Source organism: Oreochromis niloticus, linkage group LG13 (genome assembly GCF_001858045.2).
Source record: "Oreochromis niloticus isolate F11D_XX linkage group LG13, O_niloticus_UMD_NMBU, whole genome shotgun sequence".
In the NCBI taxonomy this organism is placed as follows: domain Eukaryota; kingdom Metazoa; phylum Chordata; class Actinopteri; order Cichliformes; family Cichlidae; genus Oreochromis; species Oreochromis niloticus.
Genome location: NC_031978.2, coordinates 20,574,379 through 20,598,574, shown reverse-complemented (window position 1 = coordinate 20,598,574; position 24,196 = coordinate 20,574,379). Strand labels below are relative to the sequence as shown.

General features: G+C 41.7%; 1 protein-coding gene across 3 annotated transcripts in view; it reads right to left on the bottom strand.

The window, feature by feature from the left end:
• LOC100699545 (collagen alpha-1(XIX) chain) overlaps nt 1-24,196 on the bottom strand; it is a 159,684-nt gene that overhangs the window by 46,662 nt on the left and 88,826 nt on the right. For all 3 annotated transcript variants that reach the window (XM_019366896.2, XM_025897435.1, XM_013269134.3), the window contains 5 exons: nt 22,011-22,055; nt 20,214-20,249; nt 16,399-16,428; nt 16,266-16,292; nt 15,713-15,766 (listed from right to left, as the gene is read on the bottom strand). In XM_019366896.2, the coding sequence (XP_019222441.1) occupies nt 15,713-15,766; nt 16,266-16,292; nt 16,399-16,428; nt 20,214-20,249; nt 22,011-22,055 (192 nt within the window). The remainder of the gene's footprint in view (nt 1-15,712; nt 15,767-16,265; nt 16,293-16,398; nt 16,429-20,213; nt 20,250-22,010; nt 22,056-24,196) is intronic.

Sequence of the window (24,196 nt, the reverse complement as noted above, 5' to 3'; positions counted from 1 at the left end):
TGTGCGAGTCCCTCAGTGCATCAATCAACCCGAGGAGTGAATACAGAAGCAAACAGGACAAGCAAGCCAGCACTGTCCAGCGTTGCAAAACAAAGTCAGAACAAAGCCACATTTTGAACCATTTTGTTCTGAGTTGTTCTTGACATTCTCTGAAAATTAAACCCCCCCAGCTCTCTGAGAGTCTGCGAGCCTTGGAAAAAACTGAAATGTAAATGAGATGTAATACTATCTGAACCAAACCAAAGTTGGTTTAATTTACATCAAGAGGGTTTATGTCCTAGTGAGAAAAGAGGATAAAGCTCTGTGGGATAGAACTGCAGATATCCACTGGCAGAGCATCGGTGGCTCTGTATTGAGGATTGCCTGAAACGAGTGCACGTGCACACAAAACCGATGTAAAATCGACTTATTTAAGAGAATACTCTGGCGGCAATCAATGGTAGAAGTGTGAGACAATGCGGAGATCTGTAATAAGGCTAAACACGATTACATCTTTCTAATTTGAGTGTCATCATCTGACACAGTGCTGCTATGTTAATAACATCGCAGTTCTCTTCTACTGTATGTGTCAGCACGGGCGACGCAAAAACACTGCTCTCCTCTTCCGAGTTAGCAGCTGGGTAGATCTGTGGAGAGGAAAGGCTCAGTGGCTGCTGAAAGAAAAGTTGGGAATCACAAAGCAACGCCCCCGACGCTTCCCTCTGACATTTCATGTGTGCGCACTTTGATTATCTGGGTCGAATTTGACATGTACGTTTGCCTGCAACAAAGACAGAGGAAGAAACTTCACTAAGAGCTATTGCTTTTAATCATCTGCCTGTGCGCTAATGCTCCTACCCTGTGTGTGTTTCTCTCTCAGATTACAGGATTATGAAAAGGGGAGAAGACAAAGTGTAGTACAGTAAATATTAAACTTAATAATGGCACAGTAGAACCGATGTGAGCCTCCTCTCGGGAATTGTGTGCTTTCCTCTGTTCGTGCTGTTTGATGTACCAACAAAGCTCTGGCCAGCATCTTTTGATCATCAGTGTTAATGCATTTCTGAGGCTACTGTACGTGTGCTTTAATGTGAACGCGAACGAGGGCTACATAGAGAAGAGGTGGAAAGTTGAATTGCCTTGATGGGAAGAAACAGACTCTTTAAACCTTAAAATCCTTTGCTTCATATGACTGAGATTATATATTATATTGGAATAACCTCTTTGAAATGTAATTGAGGCTGGTTTCCTTTGTGGCAGAGTGGCAGCCGAACCATTCGGTAAGGGCTCACGCTTTAAGATGCAGATTCAAAACTGACTTGTATAATAGACTTCTATGTGTCACATTATAGCATTTCTGTGAGGGTGGATGGCGCTCATTTTTCACACTGATAATTCCTCGGCTGACACTGCATCACTGCTACGACTGCAAAAAAGACCAGACTGTTTGTTCTAGCCCTCTGTCCCCGCTGCTGCCCTTTCCCCTCTGAACATAACAACAAAAGCAGATTACACATATAAGTAATTTAGGTAATGAATATTTCATACGCTATTATTTCAAGTAGGTCATGAATTATGCAGTTTTCCAAACTATTTCTCCACATTTGCCCTTAAATCCCTTTTAACTCCAAAGTACGTACTAATTTTATGCCCATGTATTTGCATATGTTCATCAAAATAAATAGTGGAGCACTGTATCTGAGTTTAACGCCACATTACCAGCAACTTTTGATCGCAACCAGTTAAATACGTCTCCCTCACCCAACCTTTTTCCTGTGTATAAATAGTCAATTTATAGTCACAGGTGTTTATACGCTAATAATGACAGAAGAATGGCAGCGAGCGTGAGAGTAAGGGAAAGTTTATAAGATGGTAGATGACCTGCTATGACGCATGGAGACAGCTCTACTAACAAAAAGTCAGGAGGCAGAGGTGGAGGTGACAGAGTTGAAGATGTTCAGATTTTCATCGGCAGTGACCAGAATGGACAGGATTAGAAAAGAGAGGGACAGCTCAGGTTTAAGGAAAAGGTTGGAGGAAAAGGTAGAGAGGTGAGGTTGAGACGGGTTAGACATGATAGAGGAGGGACATTGAATATGGAGGTGCCAGGCAGAAGAAAGGAAGACCTCAGAGGTTGATGGATGTAGTGAAGGAGGACCCTAGAGACGGTGAGATTTAGGCAGATGACCCCTTAATGGAGCAGGTATTAGAAGAAGAAGTAAAAGAAGAAGTAGAACAAGAAGCAGAAGTAGTAGAAGAAGAAGACAAAGTAGAAGAAGAAGGAGTAGTAGAAGAAGAGTATACACTAATACAAGCCCAACTGATTAAACAAAAAACTGATAAATCACATCATATTTGAAGACAGATCAATATCAGTTAAAAGAGATGATATTGGTAGCAATATGGATGATCTACTGGTGTATATCTCTGGTGTATACTTAATGACTATAAATGCACTTGTACAGTGTACCTGTGTTTTGTGTGTACATGCTGCAACACCTGAAAACAATCACAGCTCTTAGAATTCAGTCTTTTTTGGATCTTTTGAGCTCCTTTCTCTGGGAAAGAGCACAAAAGAAATCTTTGTGTGCAGTAAATGAACCATGAGAGGCCCAGATGGCCTTCAGCTGACATTTTAAAACAAACATGTAAACAATGGTAAAGTGGCAGTTATTTAGATGACAGCTCTTAACATTCGTTGGTGGTGTCAAATTAAAAAAACAAAAAACCAAAGAAAGGAAAGAAATACTAAAGGTGTGTACTTCTTGTTTACCCTCAGGAAGTGTCCTGATGGGCCTTCTGGGCCTTTGAAGCACAACTACTGAATACTGACGTTATTTTATACACAATACAATAAATTATACTGTCCTCTGGGTTGTATTGTGCTATAATGAGACTACCATCAAAGTAACTCGATCCTCGTTTAGTAAAAGGCAGACATCTAATTTAGCTATGTACAGATAAACTCGGGCCTGGATTTCTATTTTGGAACTACATGTCGGATTTCTTCTTTTATAGTAATTTAATATTTCTAAACACCTTCAGATAATCTTTTTCACGACAAAGTGATCCATTAAAACGACTACATCAGGTGACCTTGGGACTCAACTGATACTTTTCTGTCCAGAGGGCCTCTGGTTAGTAAATCTGTGCACAGTGACAAGAAATAATTAGCGAGGAGCACAGCTGTCATCACCGTTTGCACTCAATTGACTCTCCAAACTGAAACACCTGCCAGTGACACAGCACTACAACTACCTCCAAGCAGGCATGCTTTTATTAAGACACAACAACCACAGAGAGTCCATAATTCTTTTTACAGGAGTAGATTTTTAACAATGTCACCACCTATTTTTACCTTAATTGGTCAAAAATATATTATAGAACACATTCGAGTGTTGTTTAATAGTCTAACAAAAATTCTGGATTCACAATTAAAGCACATTTACTTTAGTCAAACTTTCCTAAAAGTTTCTCATGCTAAGGAGCTAATCTGACACTACAACCACCAGCTTTGTTTTAACTTAAGTGTAAAAAAAAATATCTAATTTTACATTTGATGCTAAAAAATAAGTTTTTTTAGTCTATTCATATGAAGATTGTTTTCTAGTTGAACTGTACATGACCATTTCCCACCTTAAGTTTGCAACTTTATAAAGTTCTCTTATTGTTTTAGACTCAAATTACGAGGAAAAAGGCCAAAAGTGGAGAGAAAGAATAAAAGAGATAAGGAAAAAAGCAAAGCTGTGACACCAAAATCCAACAAAAAGCATTTTCACGAAACACCACCTGTACGCCAGTACCATATTAAACAATGCAAACACAATAATTATAAATTCAACAGCGTGCAAGAGCAGCCAGCAGTGTCTTTGAATCTTTTCTTTCAGCTAAGCCAACCTTAACTTTCTCATTTCCTTTTGTGTTTCTCCATTCCTAATTTATCTCTCCCTTTGTGTACATCATAATTCTATGACTCCCATCTCATCCCTCTCTCCCGCTTTTCTTGTCAGCTCTCCTTCCTTTCCTGTCTCCTGTCACTCGCCCCGTTTCTCCCTCATCCAACTTCCAGCGCCTGTTGGATCACCCTGGCAATCTCTGTTGCTATGCAACGCTCAGTGTCCTATAAATTTGACAACATCCTAGTGCTTGATTATTATTTGAGCGCTGCAGTGTGAAGCCCTCCTTCAGGTCATTGCAGTAGATTAGAGGGAGGGAGAGACAGAGGAAGGCAAGGAAGGAAATGAGGGATGAGAGGGAGGGAAGGAGGTGGAGGAAGATGAAGGGATTGTGGAAGAGAGGAGAGGAAAGGAGAAGAGAGGAGGGGGAGTCAAAGACGAGTTAGCTTTTTGAGTTAATGAAAGATAGGCTGGCACGACCAAACACATATTCACATGTACTATTTATCTGCCCCACTCTAAAAACCTGCAAACCATAAGTGTGAAAAGCAGACCGGATTAACTACTAATTCAATAGCTAAAGCTGGAGTGGGCACACATTTGAGCTGAAAAGAGGAGACCTCAGTAGACTGACAGCATATTTTGAACTCCCGACTTAATCCACATGGATCCGAGCCTTGACTTGCTTCAAGTCTGCTATGAGTTGTAAAGTGTAAAAGCAAAGCGCAGACACGGGGCCCGGCTCAGTCCTGCTATACAAGCCCCAATCTGAGAGCAAAGTCAACAGCGACAGTGACACACAGCAGAGACACTCCTTTATGATGACTCCATAATCCTTATCCCAAATGTCAACATGTTCTCTGAGACATTCCACGTTTCGCAGCCCATACTGGGATAACTCAGTAGCATAAAATGGAGAAAGCAGAACGTGTCGCATTTCTTAGCAATAAAGCAGACATACCATCAAAAAGTCTCATAATCCACCTGACAAATGACCCTGCCACGAAGGGTCAGTAGATAAGCTGAAGAAGCCTTCAGAAATGACCTGACACACAGTACAGAGAGCCAAAATGATGTTTTTTTTATAAGCAGGGATAGATATCAATGCTAAAGACACTTTATTTTCTTGCATTATTTGATCTCTAGTTTACCTAGATAACTAGAGTCAGTTTAAAGTCGTCTCCTTTAAATGGTTATACATCTGCACGAGCCTGTTTCTCCATACACCCAACCAAATCTTTCACCAACCTGACTTTTGGTGAAAGAATAATCAGAAATGTGGCTTTTCATTGATAAGTTTGACATATATGGCACCACGGGACCTTAATGTCATGAGTGGGAAACTGTCTGACATTGCCAAGCCAACTTGGTCTGCAACAATGTTATGTAGCTCACAGGAGAGATGACCTTTTCTTAACTGAAAAAACTCCCATGCCTCTCCCACTCTGCCTGAGCTGAGACCCGTCTCCCTCTGGGGACATGTACTCGGGCCTCTCGAGCCTTTTTTTCTAAATGCTCTGCTGGGTTTAACAGGAGCTGACTGTTTAGCTTATGAGCAGCAGCTGCATTAGCTTAGTAAATAAATGTCTAGAAAACAGTGAAAATGATAAATTGTCACACTATACTTAAGCTGAACCGATCATCCATAGGACAAAGAGCAGGAGGCTGGCTGTTAAAAATACACATGATGTCTTTTTAAGGGCCACCCCAGAAAAAAGAAAAGGGGGAGATGAATGCTCACATGCTTCATGCGACCACAAAAACAAGTTAGAGGAGGCTTGCCTGTCACAATATTTATTCCCCAGTGAAAATGCTTGTCGGCTCCTGGCCTGTGAAAGACGGGGAAAGGGACTGACACACGCACATGCATTTGATCCCCTCAGTCCTTTGGTCAAACCTCATGTTCCTTAGCAGCACTTACTGCATCCAGATTCAGAGGAGATACAATTTCAGCACTCCTGGCAAACGCTAATTTATTCTGTAATTAATGGTGAAATGTCATTCTGTCCCCTTGAAGGTATTTTCTCATCTCTCATTTAACAATTTGCAGGATGAACCACGAGAATCCGCACAAGCTAGGAAAAACAGCGAGTTTGTGCAGGGGATCTGTAAAACACGGAGGCTGTGCAGCAACGTCGTGAGAGGTTCGGTTTATTTATTTATTTATTTGCAAATGTGGGGCAAAGTGTTGTGATTTTGAATTTTATGTTAAGTGTAAATTAAATCAAATGGCCACATTTGCATTCTCACTGGTCACGCGTGCATTAGCCTAAGCACAGGTGCTCCTAGATGGTAGTTTCAAAATAAAAGAGAAAAAGCTGGTGAAAGGGAAACATATTCAGTAAATCCCCAGCAGCTATATAGCTAAATATCCTTCACTTGTCCAAATCTTCGCCAGACCTATTTTCACTGTGTCAAATCAGCTATCAACCTATGTAAGGCAAATATCGATCATGGCGCTTGCTTGAAATGTCACAAAACATGTTGCGGAGAACACAGCCCCACCTGCTTGTTATTAAGGATCCAATTAGAGACAGACAGTGCAAATTCCTTTTCTTTTTTTTTCCGGCTACCCTCGCTGGGTGCCATCTTAGGACACTGCACAAGCTCAGAAAATGCCTGGGCACTGGAGCTTGCAGAGATCCCTTGCACTTGGTAAAAGCCTCAATAAAATAGGATTTGTTCCAGTTGTTTACTGAGGGTTAAGAGGAGCGGCCGGGGCAGGAAGAGAACGGCAAAGCCGACAGCTGCCTGGCAGGGGCTCAAATGCAGCTTAGCATTTTTCACCATTCTGACTGGCACACAATGCTCTCTTTAACTCCCAGCCATCTAAATATTCAGGGACGTATAAAGAGATGGCTGACACTGCAGCCGACTTAAGACACAGCTCAGCTGGCCAAGATTGCGCCTATAGTCTCTTGGCTTAAGCTTTCCATGAAGGCTTTCCTCACAGAGACTCAATCATAGACCCCGCGTGAATGGCTATTTGTACAAGTGCCACTAGATGGCAAACTAGTTTCATCACAAATGTTGTGCATGGCAGGGGACAGAGCCAATGAGGAAACTGTAAGTTCTCTCTAAGAGAGGATGGATGTCCTCAATGCATGAATGTATGATGTGTGTTGGGTAACATCCCTAATTAGGCAGTCTGGCAATTAGGCACTGAATACCGTAAAAGAGATTTTTCAGTGGAGGGCTTACAAAGATGAGAGAAGAAGGAAATGGACGAGAGCAAGAAGCTGCATGAGAGCCAGAGAGTGACAATAATTCTCATACCGCATTATGCCTCTTTTCAGCTGCCACACAATGGAAGGGGACACAGGTGGCACTACATGGGTACACAGTCACAGAACGCAGCATATCATTGGGTAAAATAACTATTATAGAGCTATTTCAGCAAACACCCAGCTCTTCACCACCACACAGTGTGCAAACACTGGAGCCGAAGGCAAACAGAGGAAATGCAGACAGTGGATGTCTATGGAAACTAAGCCCTGGAAGTCCCAAAGGACAATCAGAAACATCTCTTTACAACCGCCACGTTTATATCATATCTTCACAGATGAGTTTTAAGAGCTCATTGACTTTAACAACTTCTACGGAGAGGAAAGAAGCTTGATGATATTATCTGAATTTGCATTTTTATGCGGTGAAGAAGTGATGATAAATCTATATTTAACTATGAGCTCAATTCCCCGCCGATCCGCCGAATGTCTGTGCAGCGTTTCCGCGCAAGCTGGTTGCCTATTGCGTTGGCTCCTCGCTGGGACAGCAATGCCTCTTGAATGTTCTCATCTCCTAATGGATGCTGTTATTAGTCTTGGCTCTTTCACAATTTCACAGTCTCATCTGGACTTTTGGCCGTATTATTCATCCAGAGCAGATTGCTCCCATCCTATGTTTACAGATACTGAGTGTTTCATTAATGCATTATCCAACAAGTGAATAGCAGAGGCTGGAAATCTACTTTGAATAAACCCCGGTTCATTTTACAAACCAAATATTGGAGGTCAGAGAGAATACACTGTGCAAAGATCCACAAAGCGCTCTCCCCGGGTACTGTAGCCTTCGGCGAGTCTTATACTTCATATCACTTGCCACGCATAACAGATTACACAAAGGTCTCTCACATTACCATCTGTATAATATCAGGCCACTGTCAATACGCCGCTCCCTGGCATGCCATTAAAGTGGACGCAGATGAATGTATGTACGTAAATTGGTTGCAGGCAGGAGGAGAGTGTGGGAAATCAGAATATAGATGATAGGCTGCAACGGCGTGCTATAAGCGATGCAGCCTCCCACTACCACGCCTCTGTGTTCTGCAGTGTTCAGGGCACCGCCCCCCTCACCCCTCCCCACCGACCAGCCTTCGTCCCTCTGTGCTCCAGCTCTCACTGACCTCCTCCCTCTCCTTGGCCAACTTGGCCAAAATGGCTCCTAGATAGCAAGAAATATCCTTTTAAAAGTATTTACATTCTTGGAATTTCTCACACTACTGCAACTGACCTAGCATGTCGGGAGGTATCTTTGCATATTGCCAGACTGTTCGGAGCCAAAGAAATCCCAGTTGTTTGGATAACTTAGCCATGAGATCAAGCTGTCACGAGGGGGTAAAATCAGCTCGTGTCCACTTACTGTACATACCTCAACAAGAAAAGTGAATTCAGTTCAGCTGACCCTGTTTTATACATGACACTCCAGTGGCGGTGCTATGACCTGGCAGACACTGAAACAACATTTAAAGATGCTTGGAAAGCATTAGACACAGGCCTTGGGGGGCTCGCAGGCCATGAAGAATTTGAACACTAAAGCATCAGGGATACATATATTGCCTGCAGCGTCCCTGCTGAGCGGTACAACTCTGTCTCCTAAAAAAAAAAGTTGTAAGGCTGTAGATGTGTGAATGAGGGCCATGCTCCAGCCAACTATAGCAAGTCTATCTAATGCTCAGAGGATGCGTTGACCTACATTACCCCTCGTTCAAGATCAGCTTTTCACACCTATGCATACACACATCGACTTACGGGCGCCCACAAAAACGGGCGGAGAATCATTAGAAAAGCCGGCGAACAAGGTGCAATCAAAGTGGCCCTCTCAAAGACCTGCCCCCTGTATTCGTCCCTGTAATTAATTGGCCAATTAATGTGTGTTTATTCTGGACACCCATGGATGTAGCCAAATTGGGGCTCTTTGGGAACGACGAGAGTCAGACAGATAAATCAAAGCGCTGTGCATCTGTCCTCGCATGTGCCAAACGCTTCCCCCTGTAACCCTCCTCTTTCCCAACAGGCCCCAAATGTGAGACCTTTTCAGAGCCAATCAGGTCAAATCTTTGTTTCATCCTCCCTCCCAATGCACTTGACATTGACAAGATTAATTGCCTTGTGCGCTGGGCAAACGTGTTACCCCCTGGTGCAGTACAGGTGTCAAAAGCACGGCTCGCCGAATTTCCTCAATACGAGTTTCAACAAGAGAAAAAGGAGAATAACCTGTTTCACTTTGCTCAGCAAAGGGTTAACGAATCCTCACCCCCTCACCACCCCCACCCCCCTCCTTGTAAAATCACACAGGGTGTAAATCTGGCCATAAAATCTCAGCTGTGAGCCCTGCTGACCTGTAAATTCTTCTCTCTATGTTTCTCTGCCACCGGGCTCCAACGGGTCAGGCCAAAACTGTAACTACATATGGACATCACGTTACCGCGTTTAAGCACAGCTGTGAAGTCACACGCCATCGCTGTGGTCACCAACTGTACCCCTGTTAGTTTAATATACCACATGAAGTTGGTTTATGGTTAAACAGAAACCGAGTTCCAGTAAGTTTAACAGATATAAACACAAATCAGTAGGCACAGGAGTTTCTTTACATCGAAAATATGCCCCCAAAATGTCATAACAAAACAAAAAAGCCAGTAAATGTATCAAGACGACACATTCTTGCTTCTGATTTATCATTTCTTTGAATACGGTTAAAGTTTTCCCAGTAAAAATCTAAATGTACACAGATCAGAAACATACCAGATCAAATCCCCATGAAGGCAAAGCACGGCAAACAAAACAATGCACAAATTGTCCTCTTGCATTTAAATGTGAGTCCACTAAGCAACTCTAACCTCACCTTCTCTGAGAAATTAATTTAGCGTATCGTTATTCGGTATAGTGAACTGGACAACAAAGAAACATGGCTCCAATCAAATAGTTGCTGTAATTTCATGCGTTTACTGTTTCACCCCAATCAGTGGCAGCCTCCCGTGGAGAACTTCTGGCAGGAAGGCTGGTATTCTCACCAGGGACTCGTTACTTAATAATCTCACGCTGCAGGTGCTCTGGTAGAGGTCAACAGTCTGTTACAGTGGCTGTTCATGTCTGCCTCCACCTATGAAGCAGCAAACCGCTGCCAAATGTTTCAGTCCCCACAAACGGAGCCATTACTCCTTCCCTATCACTGTCACTGCCTGTTTGTGTCTCTGCAGACACACCGACTGATCGAAATGAACCTTAGCCAAGTCCATTAGATACAATATGAATATTATATATGTATGCTGGAGTGGCTCAATTATTTCAAAACAACATTTGCTCTGTCCCGTAGAGGAGAAGCATCTAAATTACAGTTAGAGCATGCATTTGGTTCTCAGAGAACAGCATACTCATTCAAATTAGGTTAAATGACAAAAGCTATCAACTGTGCAAGGAGGATACATAGATTTAGTTTTAAAATAGATGAATGCTATTGTATCTAATCTGGCACTAATGGTTTGACCTCAGCTTACCCACATGAAGCCTTTTAAAAAGAGAGTGGTCCCCGATCTTGTGTCAAAAGAAAATGACCACCAGTTTGGTAGCAGATAAAATGACCTAAGTGTAAGATTGCATGGCTTTTCCCTCGTCTGGGAGAAAACATTTGGCCTGTAGTGTACATCTAATGGACTGACACTCTTTGAGACATGTGTCAACACAAGGGTGAAGAGGAAAATATGGAAAAAGATATGCTTGTGCCTTTGGTCGGGACTTACAGACAGCTGTCTCAGTCATTCAGCACAGGGCATGAATGGAAAATGTAAGTACGACTATCATTTCCAAAAGACAGCAATTACGTCCCTTGTCTGCAGAAAACTGGATCAGTCCATATTTCCAAGCAGAGACAAGACAGATGATCTTTTCTGCTGTTTTGACAGATTATATCCGTGCTACAGTAAAGAGCTCAGGCAGCTGCCACTGATGTTACTTTTTCAAGATTTTTGACACAAGCGAAGGACTTAAAGTGTTTCTGCAATACAATTACTGACGTGCACTGATCTGAGACTATGATATCAGACGATATGAAGTGATGACAGCTGACGGATGTGATGCAACAGCAGCTGACGTTATGAGGTAAAGACTTGTATCGTTTTACAGATCGCCATTAGCTTAACGGGACTCTCTTAACTGAGAACTTGTCTTCCAACCCACTGACCCAAGTAGTGAGCATCATCTTCACACTTAAGCTGTTATCTAGTTTCACTTGACTTCCGATACAAGGGTCAGAGGTCTAACTACTCTCAGGTTCAGAAACCCAACGCTCCATCCTGTTGCAAGTCTGCCGTCACAGGATTCGGAAGTATTAAATCCAGTTTTATAAAGAACATTACTCAGCAAACAACAAGAATATTAAGTTAAAAACCATCTTTACATTCATGAGGATAATTATTAAGGGGACAACTGTTGTAAACACACAACAACTTGGAAATAAATAATGAATGATCTGGTGCACACTGTAATTAATACCCACGGTGGTTCTAAATGCACAAAGTCATAAAAAGGGAACTGACTCAACAGAGGATGAAAAACCTGTTAGTAAAATCAAAGCCCTGTCATTTTACAGCTCAACTCTATAATGTTTCTTCAGCAGGCATCAATAATCTCACTGGATTCTTTTATCAGTGGCATTGATGCGCCACATCATACTATTTAGTGAGAAACGATTCCTCCCGGATTAAAAGTCCCACTTTTAATGGCTTTTCCCTCCACCTGCGTTGCCTGCCTAGCAAAGACATCTAGGTGTTTTCTTCATTTGAACATTTTGTCCTCTCTTATCTCCCTGACATATGTGGCAGGTATCTTCTGTGGCACAGTGGCGTCCATCCACATTTCCAGTTTAGGTACATGGGCATATATGCACATGACAAACACTATTTTTGCAAAAATAGAAATAAAAATAATCAATAACTGAAAGGCAGTCAGCTGAGAAAGCCCCCCCTTACCTCATGGTCGATTCTTAGCAGCACACTACACATATCGCCTTACCTCATGCACAATAAAAGACGCCTACATGCTTATTACTGAGCTGCTAGCCCACCAGCTAGTTATCCATATGCTTAGTAACTGTGTCAGGTAGTTCACTGCCTAAATAAGAGCAGCGCATAAATAACCAGCTAACTAGATTTGAATATACAAACGAATGAATAAATGACTAAGAGGATCTTGAGTGCATAATTCATTTGAAGAGAACACATCTGTAGACACAGCAGTTGCAATGTTCTCCTTCCTCAAGGGCTTGCTGGAGTTTCATCATCTCTGCACTGGTATAGCTATGTCTAATAAGAACAAACACTGTGCAGCGCATCTGTCAGATGTGTGCATTTTCTAAAGCAGGAGACTAGGAAACCTTGACACGGTACAAGCCCTCAGCTTATTACAGGAGGATTTCAAATACTCTGTATTTGCAGTATTTACATTCTGCAAAATGCATAAATGGAAATAACGTGTTGTCTGTCAATAAGAGAAATTCAATGTTTTACAGTGCTTACCAGTAGTTCCCAAACATTTAATCAGAACATATAACTGTGCCGTCATGCTATAAGGCAACATCACATCCTGTATTTTTCATAGAAAACCCAAGAATCAACATGACATTTGTCAGTGACTTCATGCAGGATTTAAATGTATTTCTATATACAGGTACATTTATACTGCTAATAAGGCTTAATGTAGTGTTAGGCATGGATTAAACCTCCAAGACCCACCTTGCACAGGGGGATTTCTTAAGGTGATTACTTATTAATCCACAGGAACCTACTGAGTTACCTAGAGACCCATGTCAGCTCTGAACCAACTCACAACCCTGAGCCAACTACAGAAGCAGGGCATGCTGGGAAGTCTTGGCACAACATGAATGAGCCGTGCTCACTCTGGTGCTTCTATATGTGTTGATGTTAAGGATAAACATGCACTGACCAAATGTGGGTTTTCAGATCTATTTTGAGCAGATGAAATGATGGCGTTTGTTACTTTTATAATTCTTCCTGACTTTAAATCATCACTTTTTTATGCATTTAAAACTTTATTATACAGTCACATGAAGCAGACTTCTCTCCGACCTGCACACAAAGATTTTCCCCCTCTGGTTCCTTTCTGCATGCATGTCTTTCACCTCCTCAACTTCTGTAGGACAGAGCCAGCCTATAGTGACAACCCAGCGCTTAGCACATCATTACAGAGTGTGATGAATATTTTAGCACGCAATAGTCAGCGGGGGGACATATCCCTTTTTACAGGTGCTCCCTATCTTCGTTTTTGATCGGCTGTAATGTACCACTGAATCCCTAAGTCCTACTCTTTGCCTGCTATTCTGTGTCAATTCCATTCATAATAGACAGAACCAAGTCATTCACATTACCATTAATGGCAATGTGTAATGTAGGGGCAATACATTCCCATAAACTCCTAGACAAGGTTGGACTGGCTCATACCTCCACCCTGACAAAACTTAAATAGCTCTCTATCATGTTAATAAGGTGAAATAAAGACAGTTAGGATCACAGGGGTTTGAGTGACTGATATCAGTTCTTGCATATGTTGCTTTAAGCTTCGGAGAAGGAGCAACGCAAACGGCATCCTTCCTCTTCTCCACCACCACAACGCCCTCCACATCTCCTTCAAGTAAAGCTAGATGGCTTAGAGTGGTTGCAATTTTTTTCAACAACAAATTGAAGCAGACAGTTTGAGAGATGGTCTGGCTTGAATCTAAGCCTTTGTGAAAGCTTTCCACTCCCGGCTATTCTATGAAGGTTGCGGGGCGGTCAGTCTACATCAAGATATTCTGCATCAGTGGTACAGCAGCTACGGCTCTCATAAAACCAAAAAGTTGCCTGCGCGGACGAGAGTTGCTAATTAGATGAGAGTCTCCGGCTGTATCAGTAGGCCACTCGCTGGCCCCTGATAATGATCCATGTCCAGCTTCCTAAAATAGGAACGTCAAACTGCAGAAGCACAGGTTGGTCAACAACTTGGATTCCATGTGACTCCTCAAGCTAAGAATAGGCAGAAACCTTAGCGTGTTAACAGTTCCCGTGAAGTCAGCCAGTCATCAAAGACAGTAGTTCAGGACGGTATCTTCAGCAACAACAACACCAGAGAGTCTGTGATCGCCTGTTTAAAGCCCTATGGCAGTTTAACCTGTAAAATCTTCAAAGAAATAGCTAGTGCAAAAAAATATTATGGGGACATAGGAGATAGAGATATAGGAAGCGAAGAAGCCACAACATCAAACACGGAGAGACTCCCCTCTTTCTTCTAACCCAATTATGATTGAATGAAACTGCATTCCAGAAGAAAAGCACACACCATAATTGATGTCTCTGACGCTCGGTCCCTTTGACGCTGAGCCACTACTTAAGTCAGGCTAGGTATAAAATAACACAATGACTAATGAGGCTGAGGAAGCAAAAGCATAAAAAAACAGCAACAACAGAAAAAACATCTGCACTCACTGAGATCGCTTTCGTTGACCGTGACTTCTCTCCCTCACAATAGAGTCGGATACTTTATGCATTGTGGGAAATGAGCCATTGAGAAATAACACGGTCGATGATAGGTCATAAATTTATAATGGTATTGTTAGAAGTTTTGAGTCGGAATGCATTAACACACAGAAGGGTGGAATTTTTGAGATGCTCGTGTCCAGATGTCACGAGTATTGTGCATCATCTTGGGTTCGCCTTAATCTGAAAAGAACATTTGCCTGACCTACTTATGAGTGCTCTACAGCTGAACCTGCTATATATTTTATGTTTTGCTGCAGTGAGCCGAATGTTTTCCCGCTGTTTTATGACCATTCTCTGTAAGACAAACGCCAACACTGAGTGGCATGAAGCAGCTATTTTTTGATCACAGGCGAGTGTGTTCGCACCGAGTCAATAACGGCACACGCAGAAGGACATTCTCTCCACCTGTGCCCGAGAGCTGCCTTTCAGCTGTGATGGCAAGGAAAAATAACATTCTTGCTCTTGTTCAAGCTTCTAACCACAGTATTTTATGTTTATCTATTATTAATATCAGAACTTCACGCATGAATTAACAATGCTCCAAAACAATTAAAGTATAATCAACTGGAAATCACCATATGCTCCCACAAAGACTGAATTTTTGTGTTAAATAGGCTTTGAAAAAAATGTAGTTATAAAGTTATTAGAATAAGAGTTGACAAATAAATATAAAACATCTCAGTTGATTCAGTAATGGATGCTGTGTCTGTCTCAAATCAAGCTGGCTTTTTTAAGAAACCAAATACTGTCACCCAATGGGACTGAACCATGTGTTCTGCCAGTGATATTATGAGTATGTGTGTGTGTGTGTGTGACCCCTTGACCAGTGAGCCCATTGTCATAGAGCTAGCCCACACCAACCCATCTCCTTTTGCAGGCCCATTGCAATCCCCTTGCCACAGATCATCTTTGCCTCTTCTAAAACAACAACAGCCGTTCAGCTGCTGCCTGGCCTCTCCCCAGGCCAGGTCCTCTCAGTCAGTACAACCACAAGCCAGGCCACACAACTGGCGATCTGTCTCTGTTTACTCACCCTTTTGCCCTCTTTCCCCGCTTCCCCTGGACGACCAGGCACTCCAGCCGATCCCTAGGGAAAGGACATCTATCATGGTGAAAAGGCTACTACAATTGGCAAAGCAGAACGGTACTAGAACTTGTTTCTTGCAAAAACTGATGCAGACAGATGTTTGTGCCACAAGTTCTCAACAGACCAGTGGATTGCTAGTGGGTTTATTTACAGTGATATGAAACACAGCATTAGCTTAGTTAGAACTGCATGAAGAATAGAAGACAATAGATAGTGCTGTAGCTTTCATTCTCACTTCTGAATGGCTTTTACATGAGTAGTGTTTCTTGAACAGGTAATTTGCAGCCTCAGTTGATCAGATATTCATTCCATTACTCTACAAAGTATCTTGATAAGAAACTATTAGCAAGTTAATCAAGGTATCTGCTGAGCAATGTCTTATGCAAGGGCATGCATATGGTGCTTCGGTAATTGGCTGCTAAACCAAGTAGCTGTACTTTACTGAAAACATGCTATATGCACCTTCTGCAGCAGCAAATTCAAGAACAATATTTGTTACCTTCTCTCCTTTTTCACCTTGGAGACCCTGAAAATAGCAAATTGTGACATTTATGCTTACAAGAAAAATGCAAGTAAAAACACAATAGTACAGGAGGCCTCAGAGAAAATACAATTAAGTAAATTCAAAGTACCTGATCTCCTTTCAGACATTCTTTCTCAGCCTGTGATTCAAAGAAATTGTATAAAAAAAAGCACTTCAGTCAGTTTGAAAATGCAACACGATTAGTAGGGGATAAAAATACATGCCACACAATTGTTCATGACATAATTATCCTTGACCAGAATGACCTGTAGAGAAATGAGGGCATGACTGCTACAACTCTCCTGACACCCTGCTGTTCACTGTCAAGAAAGGCCAAATGGAGTCGTCTCAGAACCAAAACAACGCCACGCACCACATCTCCGCTTTCAAATACAACCCAAATAATTGGTGTCGTCTTTCAATTGGCATCCACAAGTCAAAGACTGCTCATTTTCTTCACAGAGACAGCTGCACAGATGGACATTCATGACGCACGTCTTTCAAGTCAGTCAGACGCCTCATCCAAAGTAACAAAAGAAAAAAAAAGCTAACGAGGAGGCTGACAACTCTCAGACTTTTGCAGCTGTGTCCATAAAAAGAAAGCCAGCTCTGACCTGTGACACTCTCAACGAAACATGACTCAGTCCCCTGCAGTTGTTTTGCTAATAAATCAATTATTCATGTACAATGGTACAGTGGTCTTTGCTTGGGATTGTTAGCACAGAATCATGACAATGGCTGACAAGCAGTACAATGCAAATCCACTGGCAGCACGTTTGCACTAAAAAATTCCTCCCAACGTTTTCTGCTCACGCTCGCGGACCAATTTACTGGCATGATGTTAGAAAGTTTGCTAAAATCCTGTTTGCCTGTCGGAGAAAGACTGTTGCTTTGCTTGTCCTTACAAATGGGAAATTAGCATTAGAGAATAGCTAATGAATGGTGGCAGTGTTCTGTGGGCACTGTAAGCACTTTGGTGACATAAAAGGGGCAGGCCAGAAGCAGTGGGACAGAGTTTTTGTAACAGACCAGTGCTGATTAAAACTGGCAGGCTGATCCCCTCATGATATGCACATAATTAGCTAACCACCCGCAGTATACCTTTACTCTGTATCAGCAATCAACTCCTTTGCAATAACGTATTGAGCCTACACACTGTGCCCACACACTCACAATACAGTTAGATCTGTAAGTTTTTCGACAAAGACGCATTATTTTTTTTCTTGCTGTAGACTTGCCTCTGCACACCTCTGCAGTGCATTTGAAATCAAAAAAGCAGTATGTGATTGAAGGGCAAACTTTCAGCCTTAATTCAAGGGGGGTTTGCAAAAGGATTGCATTAACTGTTTAGGAATTAAAGCTATTTTTACACACACTCATCTCCAGATGCTAAAAGTAATTGGACAGGTGAGGCTTGCTCCCATGACAAAGCAGAAATTTCACCATTAGGCGGGAAAAAAAAGCAAAATAAACCTATAAGCAATCCAGCAAAACTTTAAGGGTGGCCAAATCAACAGTCTGGTGCATTGTTAAGAAGACTGAATGCACTGACCAGCTCACCAACAAGAAAAGACCTGAAAGACCACAGAAGACAACTAAAGCGCACAATTGCAGAATGTTTACTTGGTTAAGGAAAAAAACTTCACAGCATCTAGCAAGTTAAAAACAATCTCAAGGCGGTAGGACAGGGGGTCAGCGTGGGCCGGAGCAATCTGGAATGGCGATCCGATACCTTCGGTTAATGAGCAATTAAATCTGATCGGCAGGTTAATGCATATTACTCTTGAATCAGTTAATTTTTTTGTGTGCAGCAGCCTTGCCTTGCTTTAGGTGAAGGTGCGGAGATACTCAGTAATACGCTCAGTAATAAGAAAATAATGACATCCCATGGCCTGCTTACACCTTCAATACATTCTTTTTATTCTCCTTTTCATCCCAGAGATGATTCATGGTGCAGATCTAAATAAAGTTTCAATTGCAGTACTCATCATCTATCTAGTGTTACACAAGAGGAGCCAGCATAAACTGATTAACATTTTTCTGTAAGTGGTAGGTAAGAGCTAAACAAATATCACAAAACAAACACACTGCATCCGCACAGTTTGTCACAAAATGTGTCTGCTAGGAAAAATGTACAGCTCCTGTATGTCTTAGGGAGAGGAAGTTCATGCGCGGCACTCGGGGACTGAGAAAGATGAGACGAAGATGAGAGATTATTCTCAAAGGTAAGCACTGCTCAGGAAGTCGAATTTTATGAACTGGAAATTTAAATCTTGCATGTAACGTCTGCATTCATTTCAGTTCTTAAATCAGATATTCAATCCAAATGCGACGTTCTGCAGAATTATGTTTTTGTGAAATTGCTTGCAAAAACAAATTGAAGCAGGTCTTTACCAAATTTGTGTTACTCAAGCTGATTAGTTTAACTCACTGAATACTGAGTGAATCTGAATTGAGTGAATATCAGAGTACCAGCACAGGTCAGCTAGGACAAGAAAAATATACTGGACTTATTATGGGACTGATTTCTAAGTGATTCTTTTCCCTGTCTTGCACCACCACATCCAATCTCAGGGTTCCCCCACCTGCCAAATCGCACTAACCCTCTCAAGTCTACAACACGGCACAAAACCACTCGTTGCAATCAAGAATGAGAACATCAGATTAGACTTTGCATCTACAAAAGTGTGCACAGTTCTAACAAAAATAATAAATAAACAAATATTTGGATTTATGGATCCAGAATAATGGGAAGGAAAAAGCTATGAAGAAGGAGAGAAACACTGTCAAGATTGATGGAGACACTGTTATGGCATGGGCATGTGCTGTATGACTGCCAGTGGAACCGGATCACTAGTGTTTAAAGATGATGTGACTGCTGATAGATGTAGCGGGATAAACTGTGAAGTGTACGGGGATATACTCTCAGCTCAGATTCAGCCAAACATTGAAAAAAAAACTGATCAAGCAGAACTTCACAGTGCAAATGTGTAATGATCCAAAACATACTGCAAAAGCAACCCAAGAGTTTCTCAAGGCAAAGACACTGGATATTCTTCAGTGGCCAAGTCTGAGCTCGATATAGATCACGCTTTTCAGATACTGAAGACAAAACTGAAGGCAGTGAAGGCCTACTGGAGCTTCTCAGTGGAAGAAATATGGCATTTGGTGATGTTCAAGGTTTCTAAAAACATCATGATTTTCTGATTTAAAGTCCACTGTGGCAGTGTACAGAGGCAAAACTACAAAAACTGTGTCCAACAAATTATGGGGCTACCTGTTTGTATTGTATGTGACTGTGCAAGTAAATAGACATAATGTATATGTGGTCTGCTACGGCTTCTGTTTGGTTGTGAAGTGGAACCGGTTTCCAATTTTATGTTTTCTTTCTGCTAGATGTTGCCAGACAAGAGAAATATACAAGATGGAAAGACGTAAACCACGGTGTCATTTGTCACAGGTGTCTGTAAATGCACAAAGTCTGCAGGGACAGATACCATTCCAGTAAGTGCTTGTCTCACCCGTGTAGGATACAGCCAGTGACTACCTGTCAAACTCCACACCCAGCCCGAGGCTTGGAGCTCCATTCTTCTCTGCCTGGCTGCTCGTGCCTATCCTTTTTGGCTCCAGTGAAACCGCCCACTGAGCCCTATCTATCTGCTCCTCGTTTGACCCATTCCCAGGCGACGGTAATGTGACACAGAGAGCGTTCACCGGAGTGCCCCACTTTCCATCTCTGTGGGCCAGATGTTTTAACACTATGTGTAGAGCCTGCCAAAAGGCTGTGGTATTTACAAAGCTCGGTTTTGCCATTTCATGCATCTCATTTCATACCCTCATAAGTACATTTTAACATCACCACTTTATTTGAACACACACACACAGATGGCATAATGAGATGTAAATGAAGAAGTGTGAACTTACAGGCAGCCCTGGAGTTCCAGGCAGACCCGTATCACCCTGCAAGAGAAGACAATAATTAAAAATAAATAAAATGCGCAGCGTTAACTCTTTATCATACTCAGCTAAATTTATAAAATCTTTTATTGACTGACAAACATTAAACCTAAAGGCCATCTATCATGTTTGTGAGAAAAAACCCTGAAGGTCAGCTCAAGTAAGATGACATTTCATAGCAGGAATATTCAGATATAAGCACTATGTACGGTAGAAGGCTATTACCTGGTATTTACACTATGTCCCTACATGAAGCATGTCTGATGACTTTCACACTGGCAGGTGGGCCATTAAATGTGACAGGCTTTAAAACAAATGCAGGCACACTACATCATGAGAGAGCTTTGCAGCATTAACAAGGGGCAGGCATGATAACACTGTTCGCTGACTGTTACATACAGGCGGTCACAAAAAGTCATATAAGGAAGGAGAAAACGCCTTTTGAAGCCAACATGATCTAATGTAAGCAATGAGCTCACATCCTTTTTGCTGACTGTCTTGTTTTCTTCTTTTTTTGTCTTTTAAGATAAAACTTGTAGATCACAGATCAGTATTACTGCCATCCTATCCCCTCTTCACAGCAGTCCCAACATTTATAAAGCACTGAGCTGAGAAATAGATGACTTTACTGCTGCCAATATTCTTTTATCAGATGTGCATGAAAGGAAAAAAAGAAGAAGAAGAAGGTGTTTGTAGTTCATATCCATTTTGTTGTCTAAATGAATGTCACAGCTAAAATATGCCTGCTATGGGATATTCAGGGGACTCATTACTTTATGCTTCCAAATCTGCCTCTCTCTGTCAGCTCCCATACAAACAAACACTCTCTCCACCCCCTCTCTCACCCTCCCATCCGGAAAACAGGATAAAATACGCTGTGATTCTCTGTTGTCTTCACAGAAACACACAGACCTCATTATAACTTCAAGGCTGGCAGACAGTGCATTGCACCTACAATTATGCGGTGAGTTCTACCAAAAGGCAACAACAACAACAGCAAAGAGAGAAAAAAAAGGGGAAAAAAGCCCTAATAAGGGAAGAAAAATAAAAGAGGAAGAGATATGGCAACTAATTACAGGAAAAACATTCCAACTCATATATGGGAAATAATCCCACTGTGGCATGAAAAGAAAAGTTTAAAAAGACCAATATTTTCCACATCAATACAAGAGTTAATCTAATTCATGTCACTGATGAGAACAAGGTTTTGCATCAAACTCTTGTCTTAAACCCCAGACTTATGGAACTAGCTACAGCCACCTGTGCAGGGCATACCTATGCAACTATTGTATTCCTTGATTTAAAAACCTAATGGCACATACTATTCCTATGAGTAGTCCAGCAAACTGCAGGCAACGGTATGCATTTCCCATTTCATCTCTAAGCTTCAGTATCACAAAAGACCTGTTTAGAAAGGGAAAGATAAAGGGATTTGTTGGGTATGCCCATTACAAAAATATATCACTTTGAATATATAAATACTCCACAAATAGAGAGAGTGGAGCATTTTCCCTCTGCCAGGATAAAAGCTACTCTATATGACCATCAATAAGGTCTTGCTAAGTTATGAAAGCCATAACAATACCCTTTAGTTTGCCATGTTTGGAGTAGCAATTCACAGCAGCACTTCAAACAGATGGACAGCCACATTATCGAGACTGCAGCTCATGAAAGTAAAGCAGATTCCCTGATGACAGAAAAGCAAACTAAAAAGATTATTGTTCTAATGTTGTCCAGCCCAGCATGTACGGCAGACTCACTCACTTGGGTTCCTTTGGGACCAACTGGCCCTGAGTCACCTTTCAAACCCTGGGGACAAAAAATATACAACACATCTTTTCTTCATTTTTCCTGTATGTCAGTATGTTGACACTCAGAAAACAAATCTACCATGCAGATGTGAGATTCTCATGCCTGTCACAACTGGTCAATGAGAAAAGAGCAGGTGATGTCAGTCACAGGACACTCCATGTAGCCGAATTCTGGTGAGAGGCTCATGATTAGCTGGTTACACTGTCTCTACCCCCCCAGCCCCTTCCTTCTGTGTTCCCTTGCTGCACTTAGGTTTAGCAAGGACAGTGACTGTCATTGCTTTTAAACCTTGAAGCAAAGAACCTGGGGATGGGATTGAACCAACGCAAGCTCGGGGCAAAGTCAAACCTTTCGGTGGTGAACTGTGAAAGTAGGAGGACGGCTCAGATGAAGAGTGATAGCTGATGAATGAGGCTTGACACATATTGACAGGCTAAATTTGCAGCGAGCCTTGTTAGGTGTGACACATTTGGGCCAGTAGCACCAACTCTTTGAAATAGGTTAGGGGGGAGCAGGGAAGATGGGAAGCGTGAGCGGGCTGTAAAATGACTCAGAAATACAATAATTTGTCATGGTTAAATTTAGAGTCAGATAGGCTATTAATAGTGAATTATATATCTGGAGAGGATGATTACCTACCCTTATCACATTAAGTCTTGCTACCAGAGACATGGCAAATTCATTGCCTGTTCCCTGCAAGCCTTGTCTTCAGCCGCACCATTCGGAAAATAGACGCCTTGCTAACAGTGGTGGAAAGTTATTTTCTGTAAGATAATGACAGCTACAGTGAAGCCTCCCTTTAAGTTGCACCAACAGTGAAATGACAACGACATGATTTTATCAGACTGCATCAATTTATGTGGTCCCTCAGCCCACATGCACTGTCAATAATAGAACAGCTGTCTCATAGTTGCACATGTGTGAGCTCAGTTCTTTATTTAAATCAACAGCCTAACCACTTTGCTGGGGCAATCTGACACAAGGGAATCCAGAAGCAAATTCCCCTCTTCAGTATTACCAGAGCTGTGGCAGAAATTAAAGAGCATCGGAGCGCAAGGCTCATTTGATAACGAGGATGAAAACAACTGCAGATTCTGTCGATATGAGAGGACTTATTACAATGAAACGCCTTTTGTAATATAAACATGTTTTCTTGTTATTGTGATCTGTAACAGCTATTTTAGAAAAGGAACCATTAGGCGGGCATTGCTGCTTTTCACAGCTTTGTGTTTTTGGGTTACTGGGAAATTTTACGCACATATCTAACATCACAACACAACACTATATTTGCAATCTGACAACTTCGTGTTGAGGTCATTTTTGTTTTTGAGGTTTAAATCTGGGTTTGTTATCAAAAGAAGACGATTTAGAAATCATTACAGGTTTCTCACTGACAAGTGTTGTTAGGAGGTGTTAGAGCTGCGGTTTGCATGGCTCTGAAACAGTAAGCTAACAAAAAATATTTTAGCATAGCTGTGCTTAAGTCTAATTATGAGCCATTTGCTATCACTCCTCCATACAGCTGAAATCTATAAGAGCGCAGGACATTATAGCTACGGGCAATTTTCTTTTCGGTTGTCTAAAGTTGAAGATTGACTGAGATTGTTTTGTCAATCCCACGCTGCTCATTCCTGTAAGCCACTATTAAAAGATCATTAGCAAGCTCTCTAACAAAATGTTATCGCCCTCCTCTTCATTCCCACAGAGGACCACTCCTAACCTTCAGACTGCAGCCCTCACTCACAAAGTTATAGAAACATATTACTTACTCCTGCCATTTCCAATAAATTTGTACATTTAAACTGAGTAAAACCCATATATTGGCATATTTTATGACTGTGTCTCAGATGACTTTGACTTTATTAATTTTGAATTGAAATGAAGGATCCAAAGCTTTCCACTACACTGACACAAGATAGCAATGGATTGCAAGTTGTTAAAAGCGCATCATATAATGATGTAGCATGTCAGTCAGAAGTCTAAGTAATCATCAGTTTCACAGGCTTCATAATGATCTTACCCATGGCCATCCATGCCACACAGAAGAATAAAATTTCAGGGTTTTGAGTTTTGTATTTTAGGTTTTCTTTTAGATTGGTTTTTGTATGTCTATATTCTCAGCTAGTTCTGGGTTCACT